Source organism: Typopeltis vanoorti, chromosome 4 (genome assembly GCF_054136105.1).
Source record: "Typopeltis vanoorti isolate ZY-2024b chromosome 4, IOZ_Tvanoo_1.0, whole genome shotgun sequence".
In the NCBI taxonomy this organism is placed as follows: domain Eukaryota; kingdom Metazoa; phylum Arthropoda; class Arachnida; order Uropygi; family Thelyphonidae; genus Typopeltis; species Typopeltis vanoorti.
In genome coordinates this window covers 53653007-53668952 of record NC_143552.1, presented here as the reverse complement: position 1 = coordinate 53668952, position 15946 = coordinate 53653007, and the positions used below count along the sequence as shown (strand labels likewise).

Genomic DNA, 15946 nt, shown 5'->3' with positions numbered 1-15946 from the left:
AAAAAAAGAAAGCTACCATTTAGGGAGGAAGAGGTTGTTCTACTTTAGTGGAAAATGATTATAACGCACTCTTTTATATATATATATATAGCTTAATAAATTCATAACTCTCTTATGTACCACAAGATTCGCAATAAATAAATAAAAATTGAATGTTCTTTTAATATCTTGTTTCCATACAATTATATTAATTTATTTATTAATGAAAGTAGTGTTATTAGTTATTGCTCCTGTGGAGATTCATAGATTGAGCTCATAGTTTGTATTATTAAAAATAGACGAGTGAAACATAGTTTGATATATAAAAAAAACATTTCCTGTTATTTAACACATTCTTATACTTATTTTACCTTACTCTCATACTCTATTAACAAAATAAATTCATTTCCTCTCTCCACTTGGAAACTCGCCTCCCTAGAATATTTATGGGAATGTCGAGACGTTTATTTTTCGGTTGGAAAGACCAATCTAAGAATTCAGTCTAGGACGTGGGCAACTTTTATAAGGGCTATTCAAGTAAAGGGGGCTAGTCAATGTCATATAGAGGTGAAAAGGGTGGATCGCTTTATTTTAATTACTCCTGTAATTACTTTAAAAGACACGATTCTCAAGAAGCGAATCTTTGACTGTTATTACTACTTTTTTTTTCCCAAGGATTTTTACTGACCTGAGCAGTGTTTCATACTTTTGGTTTTCTTCAGAAAGGAACAATTATGGTAAAGAATAGGGGGGGGGGTATGATTTTTTTTTAGTGATCGCGTCTTTTAAGTAGCGCAATATCAACAACTTGTGGCAAAAAAGCCTATTATGCTTTTATTTCTTACATTTCTTACAACAAACGTTAACCTACTTGGTAAGTAATGGAGTTTTATTTTTATAAATAGGTTAATTTAAAAGATGAAGATTTTTTAAATTAACTAGCATGAAACTGAAACTAAAGTATTCACGTCGTATAATGTTTGCTGATAGATACTTATTTTTCGAGTAGTTTACTACCACTAAAACCCTCTTTTTTTCTTTTTTTTTATGTGGCTCCCACTCACAAGCGGTTTATTTGTAAACCCGTAGTACTGTATATTCGTAGCGTGTGTGAGCTAAGGATTTTTTCATGTATTTTTAGATAGTAAATATGAAAAATTTCAAGCCACTTCGGGATACCAATAACAGGAGCAGTGGTCCACCAGGAGATGAAATTCACCTCACCTCCCACCTAAACACTGCGAACATCCATGTCCATGGTGGGGTTCGAATCCACAACCCGTTGGTTGGAGAACGGATTCAGATTGTCTGCCATAAAGATTTCTCTCGTACTATGCCAGAAGTCGAACTCGGATCCTTCCGACTAAAGGACATTAGCTGTTGTTCTGACTGTAGAAAAGAGGCGGCATTTGATTGCCGAGTCAAAGTTCGATGTATACGAGAAACTTTTTTTTGAAAAAGCGTTAAAAATTCTATCAAATTTTTGCTAATTTCATTTTCTGGAAATACGACTATGATCTTTAGTTATGCCTAGCTAGAGTATTTTGTAGAAAAAAATGCAGCTGCAAAAATGTAAAAAAAAAGGAAGTTAATATGCTGAATGTGCTGTAACAGCAACTGATGTGCGTTCCGGTCGGATTTTTTCTGAAGTGGTCGCTACGAGTCTTAACTGAACCAAAACCGTTTAGATGGATGATAAAAAAAATGACTTTTTTTTCTCTCCCCCATCAACCAGCATTTCAGACGTTAATGACACAGCTGTGATAAAACATCTTCCGTTTGGACATACACGGGAAAAAAAAAAAAATTGATGACCGCTTAGGCCGCACCAATTGAAATCCATGACAAATTACAGTCCTTAAGTGATGCACAACCACATGGAGTTCATGTGTGGTATAAAAACAAAAGTAAGCCATCGCATTCTTGTCCATCAAATCTTTGTTTTCCTTTAGACGCAATCCCTAAAATGTATGCTGTCACTAGAAGGTCACAGGGGTAGTAGACGTTACGTCGCTATTTAACTAATCCACGTTAAGTAACCTCCGCAATACATCTAAGGCTAATCCACTGGCAAAGAAACAATATTTGATGTGTGAAATTCAGCCAGTAGTGTCCAGAAAAATGATCATATTCATCAATAAACATTTTGTTAAACAACTACTTGCCGACAGTTGACACTTATGTTGATTGTCTGCAAGTAGTTATGTAATAAAATTTGTAAGCAGCAGTATCTTTATGTATTGTGATGATGTGAACATTTGTATCGCAAATGTAATGCATTTGTGATTATGTTCACATGATCACAAATGCTTTACAAGAAGAAATCGCGCAGTTAACAGAAAAAAAAATCAAGATCCTATGTGTCAACCATAAAATTGCATTGGATGTAGAAAGCTTTTATTCAGAATACCAACCATTAACTCTATTCATAATGATACGAATAGCCCTAGGGATGATTCTTTCAATTTTAAGTACGAAATAATCTCTGCCTAAAGACAACTCTATTCATCAGTACAGACAAAAAAAAAAAAAAAAAAGAGTTCACTTTACACAAAAGAATGGCAGTCAATCTTAATGAAGTAAACTCTTTACGTTGTCTTCACGGTTGTCGATTCATGATGTTATTTTCTCATTATTATTATTTTTTTCAGGTGTCTCTAATGTCTCGAATTGTACCAAGTCCCGACTGGTTCATCGGAATAGATAGTTTCGACCTTTGTGTGGGAAAGAAGTGGCTAGATGGCGTCACGATAGATCTGGATCCTATAGACGCAGGTACTGATAACGGCTTCACTTTCACTTCTCCCAATTGGGATACTATACCACGTGCCAAAATATCCCGCATTACATCTCAAAATCCTAATCACCCAGCCAATTCATTTTACTATCCACATCTCAAGAGTCTGCCAAGAATAGCCTATTTGAAACTTGTCAAGGTGAAGGAATATGACTTAAGCAAACTCTACACCGTCGAGTATGGGGACAGCAGGAATGTATTAACAGCGATGCAAAGGAGTACAGGAGACTTCAGTTTTAAACCAAAGGTAATTGCTTATTTTCTTTAACGTTGTTTGTCATAGTTAAAAAGTATGTGATATTCGTATTAACTGATGTGATAATTAAACGATTAATGGTTTTATGCAATCGGAAGCCTTTAAAATTGTCATAAACGCAAAATAGCATCGAAGCTGAGTGTAAATCAAATATCATTCTGTTTATTATTATTATTAGGGACGTATCACAATATAAGCATGAATCTATCAGTTTTGTTTATCCACCGTTATGCATATAATAATCCCAGTCGGACTGTGCAAATTTTGATGAGGATTTGGTATTTTCGAATAAAATATATTGACTCGTGCAGATTTTGATTTCAGTCGAACTATTTTTAGTGAAAAAATTTGGCAAAGTAATTCGAAATGATACAAGATTAACAATAAATCGTTTACAGTCTATAGCCTAAGCCCGAACATGGCTTAGATGTGTTACTGAGGGATCCGCTACGAAGATGATAGTCAACTGCAGTGTTGCCTGCGGTCTCCAGGAATGCATTAAGATAACATAAACAGATTAACAAGGTTTCTATGGAAGATTAATGCGTATTTGGTGATTATTGGAAAGACACACATATTATACCACAGTTGTGATGTTGGGAACTGCTTTGTTTTCTGGGTGTAACTACATCGGCAAGATTGTGTGATCAGGGAAGGTGAATATAATTTATTAAAATATTTATTCTAGTCACAACTGAATGAGTAGTTAGGCATTATCATATTTCAATAAGCTCATGATTAGACCGGAAAGGCATGGAAGGAAACGGGACCAATTGTTCTTCAGAGTGAAATGACCTTCAGGAAAAACGCTAGGAAGTAAACAGATAGAGGAATGTCACTTGCTCCGATCCAGTTGCAATACATAACGATGACTCACTACATTGTTTCTTTTCCGTTTCACTTGCTATAACAAACCTCTTGCTTATTGCCAACCACCTTGGACAGGTGCCATGAAGGCGATTAGAGAAAGTCAAACAATTCAAACTTAGAAATAACAAAAAGCAGCATCTAATAATTAATGATATATTAATTATTAGATGCTGAATATAGATTCATATTGACTCTATATTCAGCAAATTTGACTCTATACGTTCAAATTTCGCAAATAATGAGCATATCTGTAGATAATGTTCTCTTTTCGTCCTATCTATACCGAACATTTCACTGATTAAAGCCTTACACGATGCGCTTCTGTAGTAGCTTACAACTGTAGTAGCCTGACTGATATATATATGCATACATACCTACCTATTAAGTTTGAAGGTTTCGTGGCTGTAGGTTTTATAGAATAAACAAAGAAAATGTGAAAATGATTGCAGAGGCTCGTTAAACGTCAATCTGTTGGCCATCGGAGAGTGAACAGTATGGGACACACTTTACTCTGTTAAAACAATTCTTGTTGCATTTCTAACTAAAATTATTTTATTGTGAGATTTCTCAAAATAATTTCTGCAATGGCATTTTGATATTTGAGACAATATCGCATTCTTTTTATGGTGATAACCCTAATCCGTATTATTTATAAACATCTGGTTTTTCTCTTTATCTTCAATCATTCGTTGTTATTTTTTTTAAACTGACACCAACTCTAAAAATATTATATATATATATATATATATATATTTAATGACTTAAAAACCGAGATTACTTATAAATATTTAATAAGATTAATACAACTAGTTTCGGCTTATAATAGCCTTCATCAGGTATTCTTAAAGGAAGAGAATAGTAATAAACATTGAAGTATCCAAAAACTTGAAAATACAGGTAAAAAATCGCCACACATAATTGATACATAAAGAAACGTTTTTTTATGTATCAATTATGTATCAAGCGATTTTTGATACATAATTTTTTTTGCGACATAATTGATACATAAAAAAACGTTGTATACAACGTTTTTTATGTATCAACATGGCGATTTTTTACCTGTATTTTCAAGTTTTTAGACACTTCAATGTTTATTACTATTCTCTTCCTTTAAGAATACCTGATGAAGGCTATTATAAGCGAAACTAGTTGTATTAATCTTATTAAATCTTTATAAGTAATCTCGGTTTTTAAGTCATTAAATCTATTTTAAAAAAAAATTAAAAAAAAAAAAAAAATATATATATATATATATATATATATATATATATATATATACATATACATAATATTTTTAAAACACTCGTTTAGCGAAAGTTCCTGTTTTAATGCAAGTAGTCAATCATGACTTAAGAATTCTCAATCTTAGGTCCAACAACATTAAATTTAGGAAGATTTTTTTTTGTCTACTTGGAAAGATCTAGGTTCAAATCCCACATTCCCTTAAAACATTTATAAGAGTGTTTTTTTTTTTTTTTCAACTGTAGGTGAATTAGCCGGTTACATGAACCTAGACGCGAGTTTTTCATCGTGTAAAACAAACAAACAAACCAAGCAGAGAATAACACAAACACACTCGATAGACATAACAGGCTACGCACATAGGTCGTCGTATCACCGAAATAATTAGGGTTCTAGGAAACCAAGTTGCTTGTTGGTGACAGACCACTGAACCAAACACATTAAGAGAAAGAAGAGATGCCACATGGATTAATCAGAAATCTCCCACTCGCCTTTACTGACTCATCCCTCTCACCCAGAACTTTTGCTGTATACATCTCTCTCTCTTCAAAACCTGACGCTATAACGAACTATAAAGCTCATAGAATTAACTTTCTTCCTCTTCCCTCATTTCATATGATCCTTATTGAAAACGTTTCCTAAAAATTACAACCTCCATCCATTCCAAAGTTTCTTTCCTATTCCATTCTCATCCAGTTCCGTAAACTGATATCCTGTTCTTCTGATGTAGTGCAACAAGCTCTTTACATATTAAAATTAACCAGCATAATAGTGATCCGAGAGAATCATAGGAGGAAAAAAAAAACTGTTCCGTGTCTCGCTCTGATTCTGTTCTTGGTGTCCTCATATAAACGATTCGCAGCGTTTAGACTTTAGTGTTAAGGCCATGGCCTTGACAGGTGCGGACAGGAAACCCACAGCTGACCGACATAACGCATTGACATCTCATGGCCTATTAATCTAACCACCTACAACCAGCCTCGTTATAAACTACTGCAGTTTTTATGAAACTGGATTAATGTGGTCAACATTTTAGTGGACAACAACGCAATAGATTACTGTAGACGACATCATTCATTATATCAACCACTGCACGTGTTCTTTCAAAAACCGTCTCTTAGAATTTGTGATATATTTCTAATCTTTTTGTATGATTTTATATGCTGTGGAGAGTAGAATTTGCCATTTAAATCGAAAATGAAATTACCCTAATGATTCTAATACCGAATTTTCAAAAAATCTATCCTATGTATACACAGGGACAAATATAAGTGTGTATTTACATATTGTCGAAAAAATGCAACAAATAGACGTACACCGTATGGAAAATCTCTCTTAAATTAATAACAGTTGAATAGTTTTCGTTCCAATGTCTGCGGTCAACCCATCAAAATTTCTCTTTAATATTCTTGTATCCTTTCACCTTTCGTGTCCTGAACTAGTTTGTTGCTTTGCTTCGTGTTTCTAAAACAATCTTGGAAGTCTCACTTGATAGGAATTTCGTATCTTTGTTTTCAATTTCCATGCTGTTTAACCAGTAACGTAATTCTATGAATGGTGCAGTAGTCTTTCCGGTTTTCTTCCCTGGCTGCATTTCTTCTTGTTTTTCTTCATCTCTAATAGTAGGAATACCGTTTTCAAGAAGTACATTCACGAGTCTCTGATAATAATGCTCCCATACATAACAAATATCTCATAAATAAAGCATTTTTGCCTTGTGTTGCTTATTTTTATCACCAATTACGTGACAAAAATAAGCAACACACGAGAAACTGTATAGAATCATATATTGTTAAACTGCTTCAACCGAAACTGACATTCATTTCCCTTTAAATAAATCTAAAAAAAAAAATGAAAACGTGAACATTTGTAGGCGTTTTGATCATGCAGAGAACATTTCTTTCTGTAGAAAAATAAAATACAAATCGTGTAGGAAGTGGCAAAAGTCTGGATATTATCTATAAGAAGCCGAACCGAATGAGAATTAAAATAGCTGAATATGAACTCCAATAAAATGAAACTATTTTATTTATTTATTTATTCTAACAGATGTTTATGCATGCAAAATGTATACCTATGAAAGAAAAACTACTTCATGAGAGTGTAAGATTTCAAGAGTTAATGTCGGTGAAACGAAATTTTGGTGGAAATTCTAAGAAATAATGGCAATTGTATAAATTTTTCACTTTATATTTCATGAATTATGATAAGTGCCAATGCGATTAACAGCATATTGTTCTATGAACGACTCTTATGGTGCGATTTGGCTGACAAGAGGATCTTATATAAACTGAATTTTTATTTATTTGGTGATTTATCATATCACATTCTAAATAAAAAGGTGTATATTTATATATAGATAGTATCCTAATAAGACGGGGCATTAGTAATAGAGCGATCACTGATTAATCAAATTCATTTTTTATATTTATTTTTTGTTTTAGAGCGGAGAGACTTTTTTTTAGGATAGTTATAAAGATATTATCACAAAGCAAACGATATTTTAAACAATGATCATCCCGAATAAAATTTGCATATGTAAACAAAATTGTATTTCTTAATTAAAAGGAAATGCTTATAGATTAATAGCAATTTTTTATTTTCTTATTTTATAACTTTTTTCCCTCAGATCACTAGTAGACTACAAGGAATTATTCGAACTGAAGAAACAGTGTCTCATGTTACCGTAAGAGGGCAGCACAAGGTTGAGAGCTCGATGTCAAATGTACTGCATTCAAAAATAGACAAGAAGAACATTAGCAAAATGAAAAAGCGATTACAAAGACAAATGAACACAAGTAAGCAATTTGTATTACTTGAAATAAAGTCAAAGTTTGATTTGTGGTTTATCATTACTATTAGCCAAACAAATATCACTGAGAAATTTAATCTTTATTATCACTTAGAGATAATGCACTAATATCTTAATATATCGCTTGCTCTGAAGGCTCATCTAAGAAACCTTAAATATTTAGGTGGGGAGAAAAAAGTTCAGTAAAAATACTTACGACACTTTAAATATATCAATTAAGAATTCCTTATCCATTTGGTTGAAGGAAATTTTCAGTATTTTCTATTTTTATTTCCTTTTCTTTCTTGCTAGTTTGATATGCCAATACTAAAGGCTGTGAGGAAAGGATATTTGTGAATTACGTGTATTCTCTGACTAATTTGCATGCTGTATGGACTAAAAATAAAGTAAAAACAAAAATCTGACATTCTGAGAGGGGAGAAACTAATTTGCAGTCAGTAGCAAAAAACCTAGGTTCGATTCCGTCATCTACTTATTATGAGACTCGCCTTTGAGTGAAATACCTTCAGAAATTCAGTAGTACCCTATACGGAAGTGCTGCAAGTCATATGCAGCGTAGTTCATGTGCATTCTGTTTATTTCCTAATTAGAGAATATGCTGCACATCAACATAATGATTGGTGTATTGGAATGACGCTCTTAAGCGAATGCTAGCGAAACATAATGTTATACTATTTCCCAATGCTGAATGAGGCTATCATATAGTTACTCGGAAAGAAGAATCTTAAATTTTCTGAAGTGAGTGGCTGAACAAGGAGAGGGAGTATTGTCGAGAAGGGTTTCTTCGGTAGCTGTTAATTTTCCAGTCTTTTTTAAAATATTTCCTAAATGGTTTGATCTTTTGTAATTTTTTTTTACTAAATCATGCATATTAGATAGTGATTATCCCTTACTAGCAGTGGAGATAGTATCACGAGCACTCGTATTATTCCGCTGTTACAAGTAGAGTTCCTCTTTAACTGTTCAGCTATAAGAATAATTAAACACTTCATCTTGAATAGTTGTTGTGAAAGAGAAACCCATTCGTCACTTTCACTGGTTGTTTTTATTTTTATTTTTTTTTAATAAACAAGATATCTATTTTCCACTCGAAAAGTCTTGTCCATCTCATTTCATCGTTACCGAATTCTATTTGCATTAATACATTGGTTTGACCATTTTTAAGAGCTCCTCGGTAATGATTGCCCTTTCATTAGAATGACCTTGGACGGAGCCTTTATAAGAAGAGTTTACTGAAAGTGAATTATCTAGTATCATCGAAAGGCAAGAAAACTGGCTAGAAAAACACGAAGTTAACACCGTCCTTATACCCTTGGTTACTATAGCCAAGCAACCTATTTTTACATAAAACTTACGCAAACATGTTATTGATTAACTGACAACGAGCTATTGAAGCAACATAATGCAATATGATCGTATTCTAAGCAAATTCTCCTACCGTGTACTTATAAGGTACTGAAGTTTACTAGAGGATGAAAACTCTTTTAGATAATTCATGTTTAAGATTTTAGTGGAAATTCTTCCTTGAAAAGTAAAAATGTTTTCTTTTACATGTGTATATTTCTTTCTCTTCAGGAGGACCTCGTCCTTGTAGAGTTGGTGAATGGGCAGAATGGAGTACCTGCAGCAAATCGTGCGGCTTTGGAGAGACAACTAGGTCGCGGAAGATTCTCAAGCACGCTGGCCGTGGAGGCAAACCTTGTCCCCCTCTACAAGAAGTGCGATGGTGTGGAAGCGCGCGCGCGTGCCGAAATAGCACGAACAACTATTTTTCCTGGTAATCCTCGTGTGGCACGTGCTCATGTGAAAGGGGGAAAAAAAAGTGAGAGAGCTTCTAGACTGGGGGCAAAACATCTCCAATTGGCTCAACAAGTTGTGAAGCACCGACCACTTGATCTACTGCCATAAAATTTTAAAATTTGTGTTCACGTGTTTCAAATCATTTAGTGAAGTTTTTGTACAGGAATTGACTTATGTCTATAGAATAGAATATCTATTTCTAGACGGACTGCGCAATACTTCACGAGGTAAAATTTAGACCCCTTTTTTATTTTAATATCCTGCTAAAAATGTATCAAGGACGGCATTAGTTATCGAATACTTATAAGGGAGTCCATCTATTAAAGATTGGATTCTTGTACACACAAAACCGATATGTAAATTGTATTATAGAAAATTTGTTCAGATGACTGTTGGCTATAACTGAGAAGGATACTATTTATTTATATTTGTCAAAAACTAAGTACGTGTATAAGTCTTTATTTATTTGATGTCATTAACGAAACGCTCTGAAAATGAGAGAAAGACATAAATCATGATTTGAAAGTTGAGACTGATATTGTTAGTGATTGATTTTCTCGCTGATGCAGGTGTAAAATAGATATTTAATCAAAATTTGATATAATCCGTTTTATATTTTGTATAAATTATAAATCATACTAGCGGATCACAAAGAGTCCGCTTGTGTGCAGTTCTTTGGATAATCCTGTACCATCTATGTACATTTTAAATAATGCTATTTTCTATTTATTAAACAAAGTCTTATGAATTTGCTTAAAAGTACTATTATTGTCGTTCATATATTTTAAGAATGCCTTTCCGCATTAACTAACACACGAATTTTGACTCAAATCGGTAAAAATTGTCTGCAGCAGTGATGTGAACAAATTATGTAGGCTTGAGATCATTACTTTAACTTTCATTACATTTTTGTTATTTCTAAGACTAAATCGAAAATGTGGCTTCCTTCTTTAGTATCAACCAGAAATCAAGGTTACTCTGAAAATAGGCCGCAGGTGGATTTCCCTACCATTCAAAGCGATCCAAACGGACCGCATCCATTATTTTCTTCTAAAATTCTGACGTTCAAGTTATTCATTTTAACTTTCGTAGTTAGATGAATTTAATATCTGTATCAAAAACGTTTGGGAATATTTGGCATTTCTAACTGCAAAAAGTTTTTTTCCCCCTAAATAATCATACTTCATTTCAACATTTTAGTTTCATGCATGCTGATAGTTCATCGCAAATTTTGATTTCTAGACAAATTGACTAGGTATAATATAATGCTGTGTAGAGGGCGTGTGCATCATGTACGTTTATTCTCCAGATCGTGTATTCGCAGATGCTATTTCATTTGCCAAAAAGAAATATTGACCGCACAATTGGACTACTTTTTTGTGTGTATATAAAGATAATTTACTTAGTTCATGAAGGATCAAGCAAAAAAAAAGGCTTATTTAATCATAAAAAGTCAAAGAATAGAAATCATTAGTAATATTTAAATATTATAGCAATGCTTAAAATTGTTGAAGAGTAAAATTACCAAAAATCTAACCTTTTACATAACATCGATGTTTTAAACTATTGTATTTCTTACTACTTTTTTTTATAATAAAAAATAATAGAATGAGTTAGGACGCATTAATGTTGGACGGTGTGGGAGCATTTGTGTGAGTAAAGACAAACTTTTCTCTCCTCCCTATTCTAGAATTGATCAGGTGATTCAAACATTCTTGATTGCAGGCGCAAATTCGAAATCCTGCTATTCATAACTTGGGCATCAATACGTAACCCGTTCCAGAGTGAGGAGCGGCACAGATCTTCACATATGCACCTTGGAGTGAGAAACACTTAATATAGTTTATGAAGAGACTTTGATATAAGCAAAACCTTATAATAATTTAGCTATAACGTGAACGAAATAGCTTTATTAATTGGTCCATGTTATTGTAAATTCACACTGTTCAAAGAATGGGTATTTCATTTAGTAAGAAATAACTTTAATTTTAAAAAAATTATGTGAACCCCACCTAAGAAGGGGTGTGAACTTATAGTACATTAATATCATGAGTTGCTTAGAATATTGTCCAAGTTCATGTAATTTTTTATATTTCTTACATAATACGGAAACCCTGCTCTAAAGATCAACATGGAACTTTTTTTTTTTTTTCAAGTAACATCAAGCCTCCCATAAGGTGGGCGGAATCTCACACCAGGCGATGAAATTCATCTCCTACCTAAAGATAATCACAAACATCCATGCGCTCGATGAGATTTGAACCCTCAGCCTATTGGTTTGAGATCGGATTCGCTAAATAATTATTCGGTAAATGTTTATCTCGTTTTGATGATATTTAAAGGAACAATAATTTATTAAAGTTCCTTTATGTGAATGCAGAAATTCACTTTCATTATTTTAAACAGTCTTTCTTTAGTTATATTGTAGACTTCATCATCCAGACTCAACAAATCAACAAGCATCGAGACTGTCACCGCGTGTTATTATAAATCCAACGTTTTTCCTTGCGACAGAAAAACTTTGGATTTATAGCAGAAAGAATAACTTTTTGCTATAAATCCAACAGCAGAAAGATAACTTTTGTTTGAGATAATCCCGTCATTTCCAGGAATAAAGTTCTACTTCATTCCTGCAATCACAAGTAATCATTTAACCCTTAGAGAAGTGGACAAATTTCTAGAATATCAATTAGAATACAAAGTATCCTTTCACAGGCTACTTTGTATTCTCAATTTCTTTATTACAAACTGGTTTTCAGTAAGAGCCATTAATGTGATATTTTCCTTTGATAGAAGTGCGTTTAGTCATCTGTTATTGTAGACTGTGATAACCAAAGGTCACCAAACGGAAGAAGAAACCATTTGGTGAAGAAAGCAAAATAACTTAATAAATTCTATTAATTTTTACATCGAAGAAATTCTGACCAGACGTCACTGTCGAAATGATTGATTTATTAAGAAGAGAATATACTCAGTGGATTGAAGGTTTGAATTCTGCTGAAGAGATGGATGTTTACTCGTATATTATATTTTAACTTAATATAATACAAGTTTATTAAGTACAACTATACGAAATAAAAATGCAATAAAGAAGCAAACTCTACCAAATGTTTTAGCAATAATAATAATAAGAAAATAAGAAACAAAGATCCTATTTACAAGCACCTATCTCCTCAATATACAGATAGTTCTCGACTTACGACGGGGTTACGTTCCAACCTCTCCGTCGTAAGTCGAGGACTTTTGTTAATTCTTGATTTCTTTGATTTCTGTTATATTTTCATAAATTAGGTTTCTATATAACTTAAAAAACGGTGAAAAATGTATACTTACATAAACATTTATAAATTATTTATTAGCACATACAAATACCTAAATACAAAATTAAGAAAGAAAATTTTAAGAAAAAAATACATAAACACATATCAAAAATGGTGCACTTGCTTTAATTTGATATTCCTTTAAATATTAGTTCACATAAACAAAAAAACTTATTAATAGTGTCTTTAATTAAACAGGTGAGTAACTGTCATTTATTTGGATGATATGCTTATTTCTCGCGAACAGGAGTGGCTATTTTAATCAGAAAATTGGTTAATGGGTATTTTTCTTTTTTTCTTCATATATTTCGCGATAACATCTGACTGCTTCTCGAATTTGCTTTTCGATTTTGGCGAAGCGATCAGTGTCTTGATCCATATTTTCGAGTAGCTGAAGTTCTTGATTTAGTTAAGAAAATACTTCACCTAATCCTTTTACAGTAAATTTTTTAACGATTTCTCTTCTTCATCTTCCTCATTATTCCTTTCTTCTTCTACAACTCTTTCGTTTTGAAAATCAAGTCTTGATTAGTCAGTTCACCTTCTTCATGATCAACTAATTCTTCTATATCAGTAATATTGATTTCTAAATCCAATTTTCTTGCAATTTCAACGATTTCTTCGCCAGTTTGTTCTAACATACAATGCTCATCGTAGTCTTCGAGTGTCTCCTGTGGTAGTAACTTCTTCCAAATTCCTCGCATACATTGTTTCGATACTTCCTTCCATGAAGTTCCAATGTTCTGGATACATTGGTTAATATCGTAATTTTTCCAAAAATCACGTAATGTTATAGCATCGTTGTCCATTGCTGTTATTGCTTGAGAAAATGTGATTTTCAGGTAATATGTCTTGAATGTAGCAATCGAACCTTGATGTGAAGAGGATGTCCTGGAGCATTGTCAAGCAGCAATAGAATTTTAAAAGAATGTTTTTCTCAAGACAGTAAGCATATACTTCTGGAATGAAACAATTTAAGAACCAGTCGTCGATTAAAACAATTGTCATCCAAGCCTTAGGATTACTCGTGTAATAAACTTAGTAAACTGGCAATTTATTCTTGTCAATGTTTTTCAAAGCTCTGGGGTTTTGTGAACGGTAAACAAGAAATGGTTTTAATTTAAAACCAGCAGCATTTCCTTCAAGAAGAAGCGTAATCCTATCTTTAAATGCCTTAGAATCAGGCTCCGATGTAGCTTCTCTGTGAATGTAAGTTCGTTCTGACATTCTTTTCCAGAACAGTCCGGTTTCATCTACGTTAAAAATCTGCTCTAGCAAATAGCCTTAATCTTTTATCATCTCTTTCAGATTTTTCTTGAAAATTTCGGCGGTTTCAAAATCGGAACTAGCAGCTTCTCCCGTTATTCGTATGTTATGTAAGTTAAATCGGCTTTTGAATCGATAAAAAAACAACTTTTACTAGCATTAAATGTCTGCTCGCTCTATTTATCTTCTTGTTGTTTCCTTAAATTGTCAAATAGGCTGCGTGCTTTTGTTTGAATCGTAAACAAACTGAGAGGAATATTCTTGTTGATTTGATCATCTATCTATATCATTAAAAGCCTCTCCATTTCATGAATTGGCCCTTCTCTTTTTTTCGTTAAAATTGTACATTTCATATTAACTGCCCCTTTAGCTGCCTCCGCTATTCTTGATTTATCTTTTATGATTGTTGAAATAGTTGAATGCGATAGTTTCTCTTCTCGTGCTATTTCACCGACTTTCTTTCCTTTTTCATATGCTTTAATGAGCTTCGTTTTAACATCTAAGCTTAAAGCTTTCTTCGCCTTCTTTTTTATGTTGGAATTTTCATCAGTAGTTTTACTTCTCTTATTGGACATGATAGGGTTACGACGAGATACAAAAATTGCAACGAGAGAAAAACGAATACTTTGACTGCTGATTAGCAACTAACGTGCTAAAGGCTGTGATAAGTTAGAAGTGGGTGAGTTATAGCAGCGGCTATTGCGTATTGGTGATAGGCTTTGCTTGTCTAATGGTGACGCTGCAATGCGTATACAAAAGCAATGTGATATATGTATGTACATGCTGGCAGCAAAGTTAAGTAAGAGAATTTTTAATAATAATAATTGCTGGCGGGAAAGTTAAATTACAGAATTTTTAATAATAATTTTGGCCGTCGTAAGTCGAGGACTACATGTACTGTACACAGATACAAGTTTTGTCCAGTTCAGTTGTTGCATCATTCGCCAGGCAGCCAGACGTGGCGTAACTCCTTTACCATCATTTGATATATCTTTTCGTGTTTCGTAAAGAACGTATCTGTTTTCTAAAGCGCGTATATATGTGGATTTGGATTTTATTAAATCGTAAGTCATTAAAATATAGATTGGAAGTATTTATTGTCAATTGACATGTTTAACTTATTAGATATAAAAGCAAATTTCCTTCACATTGCCATAAACAAACCGTGTTTACTCGAATATAACTCGCACTTTTTCCCCAAAAAAATTAAAGCTAAAAATCGTGGTGCGAGATATATGTGGGGATTTTCGGAAACTAAAATTTTAAGTTTTTTTCGTAAAATCCCTATTCCTATTTCCTGCCTAGAGAGCAGTTTCCTTCTGTGCATCCTATTCGAATTGCGCCATCTTCTTTCCCATTATTTCAAGCAAAAATTACTAGTAATTTACAAGACTTGAGATACTTAATGAACAATTCTTCACGAATGACTAATGAACAGACGCTATGGTACTAGGCCAGTAAAGATAGAGCAGCTATGAAGACATGCATATGATTGGTGCGGTATTAACAAAAGATCACACGAGTCAAACATAACAATTTTTTGAATTGAAATGCTAATTCCCTTCAACCAAATTCAGTATCTGAAACTGCCATAAAAATATTCA

The 15946-nt window shown here is 33.1% G+C and overlaps 1 protein-coding gene across 1 annotated transcript in view; it reads left to right on the top strand.

Annotated features, from left to right (window-relative positions):
• mspo (M-spondin) overlaps nt 1-10551 on the top strand; it is a 32432-nt gene extending 21881 nt beyond the window's left edge. The window contains exons 3-5 of the mRNA XM_090391172.1: nt 2631-3023; nt 7774-7942; nt 9532-10551. Of these exons, the coding sequence (XP_090247298.1) occupies nt 2631-3023; nt 7774-7942; nt 9532-9737 (768 nt within the window). The 3' untranslated portion in view covers nt 9738-10551. The remainder of the gene's footprint in view (nt 1-2630; nt 3024-7773; nt 7943-9531) is intronic.
• Nucleotides 10552-15946: the final 5395 nt, after the last annotated feature.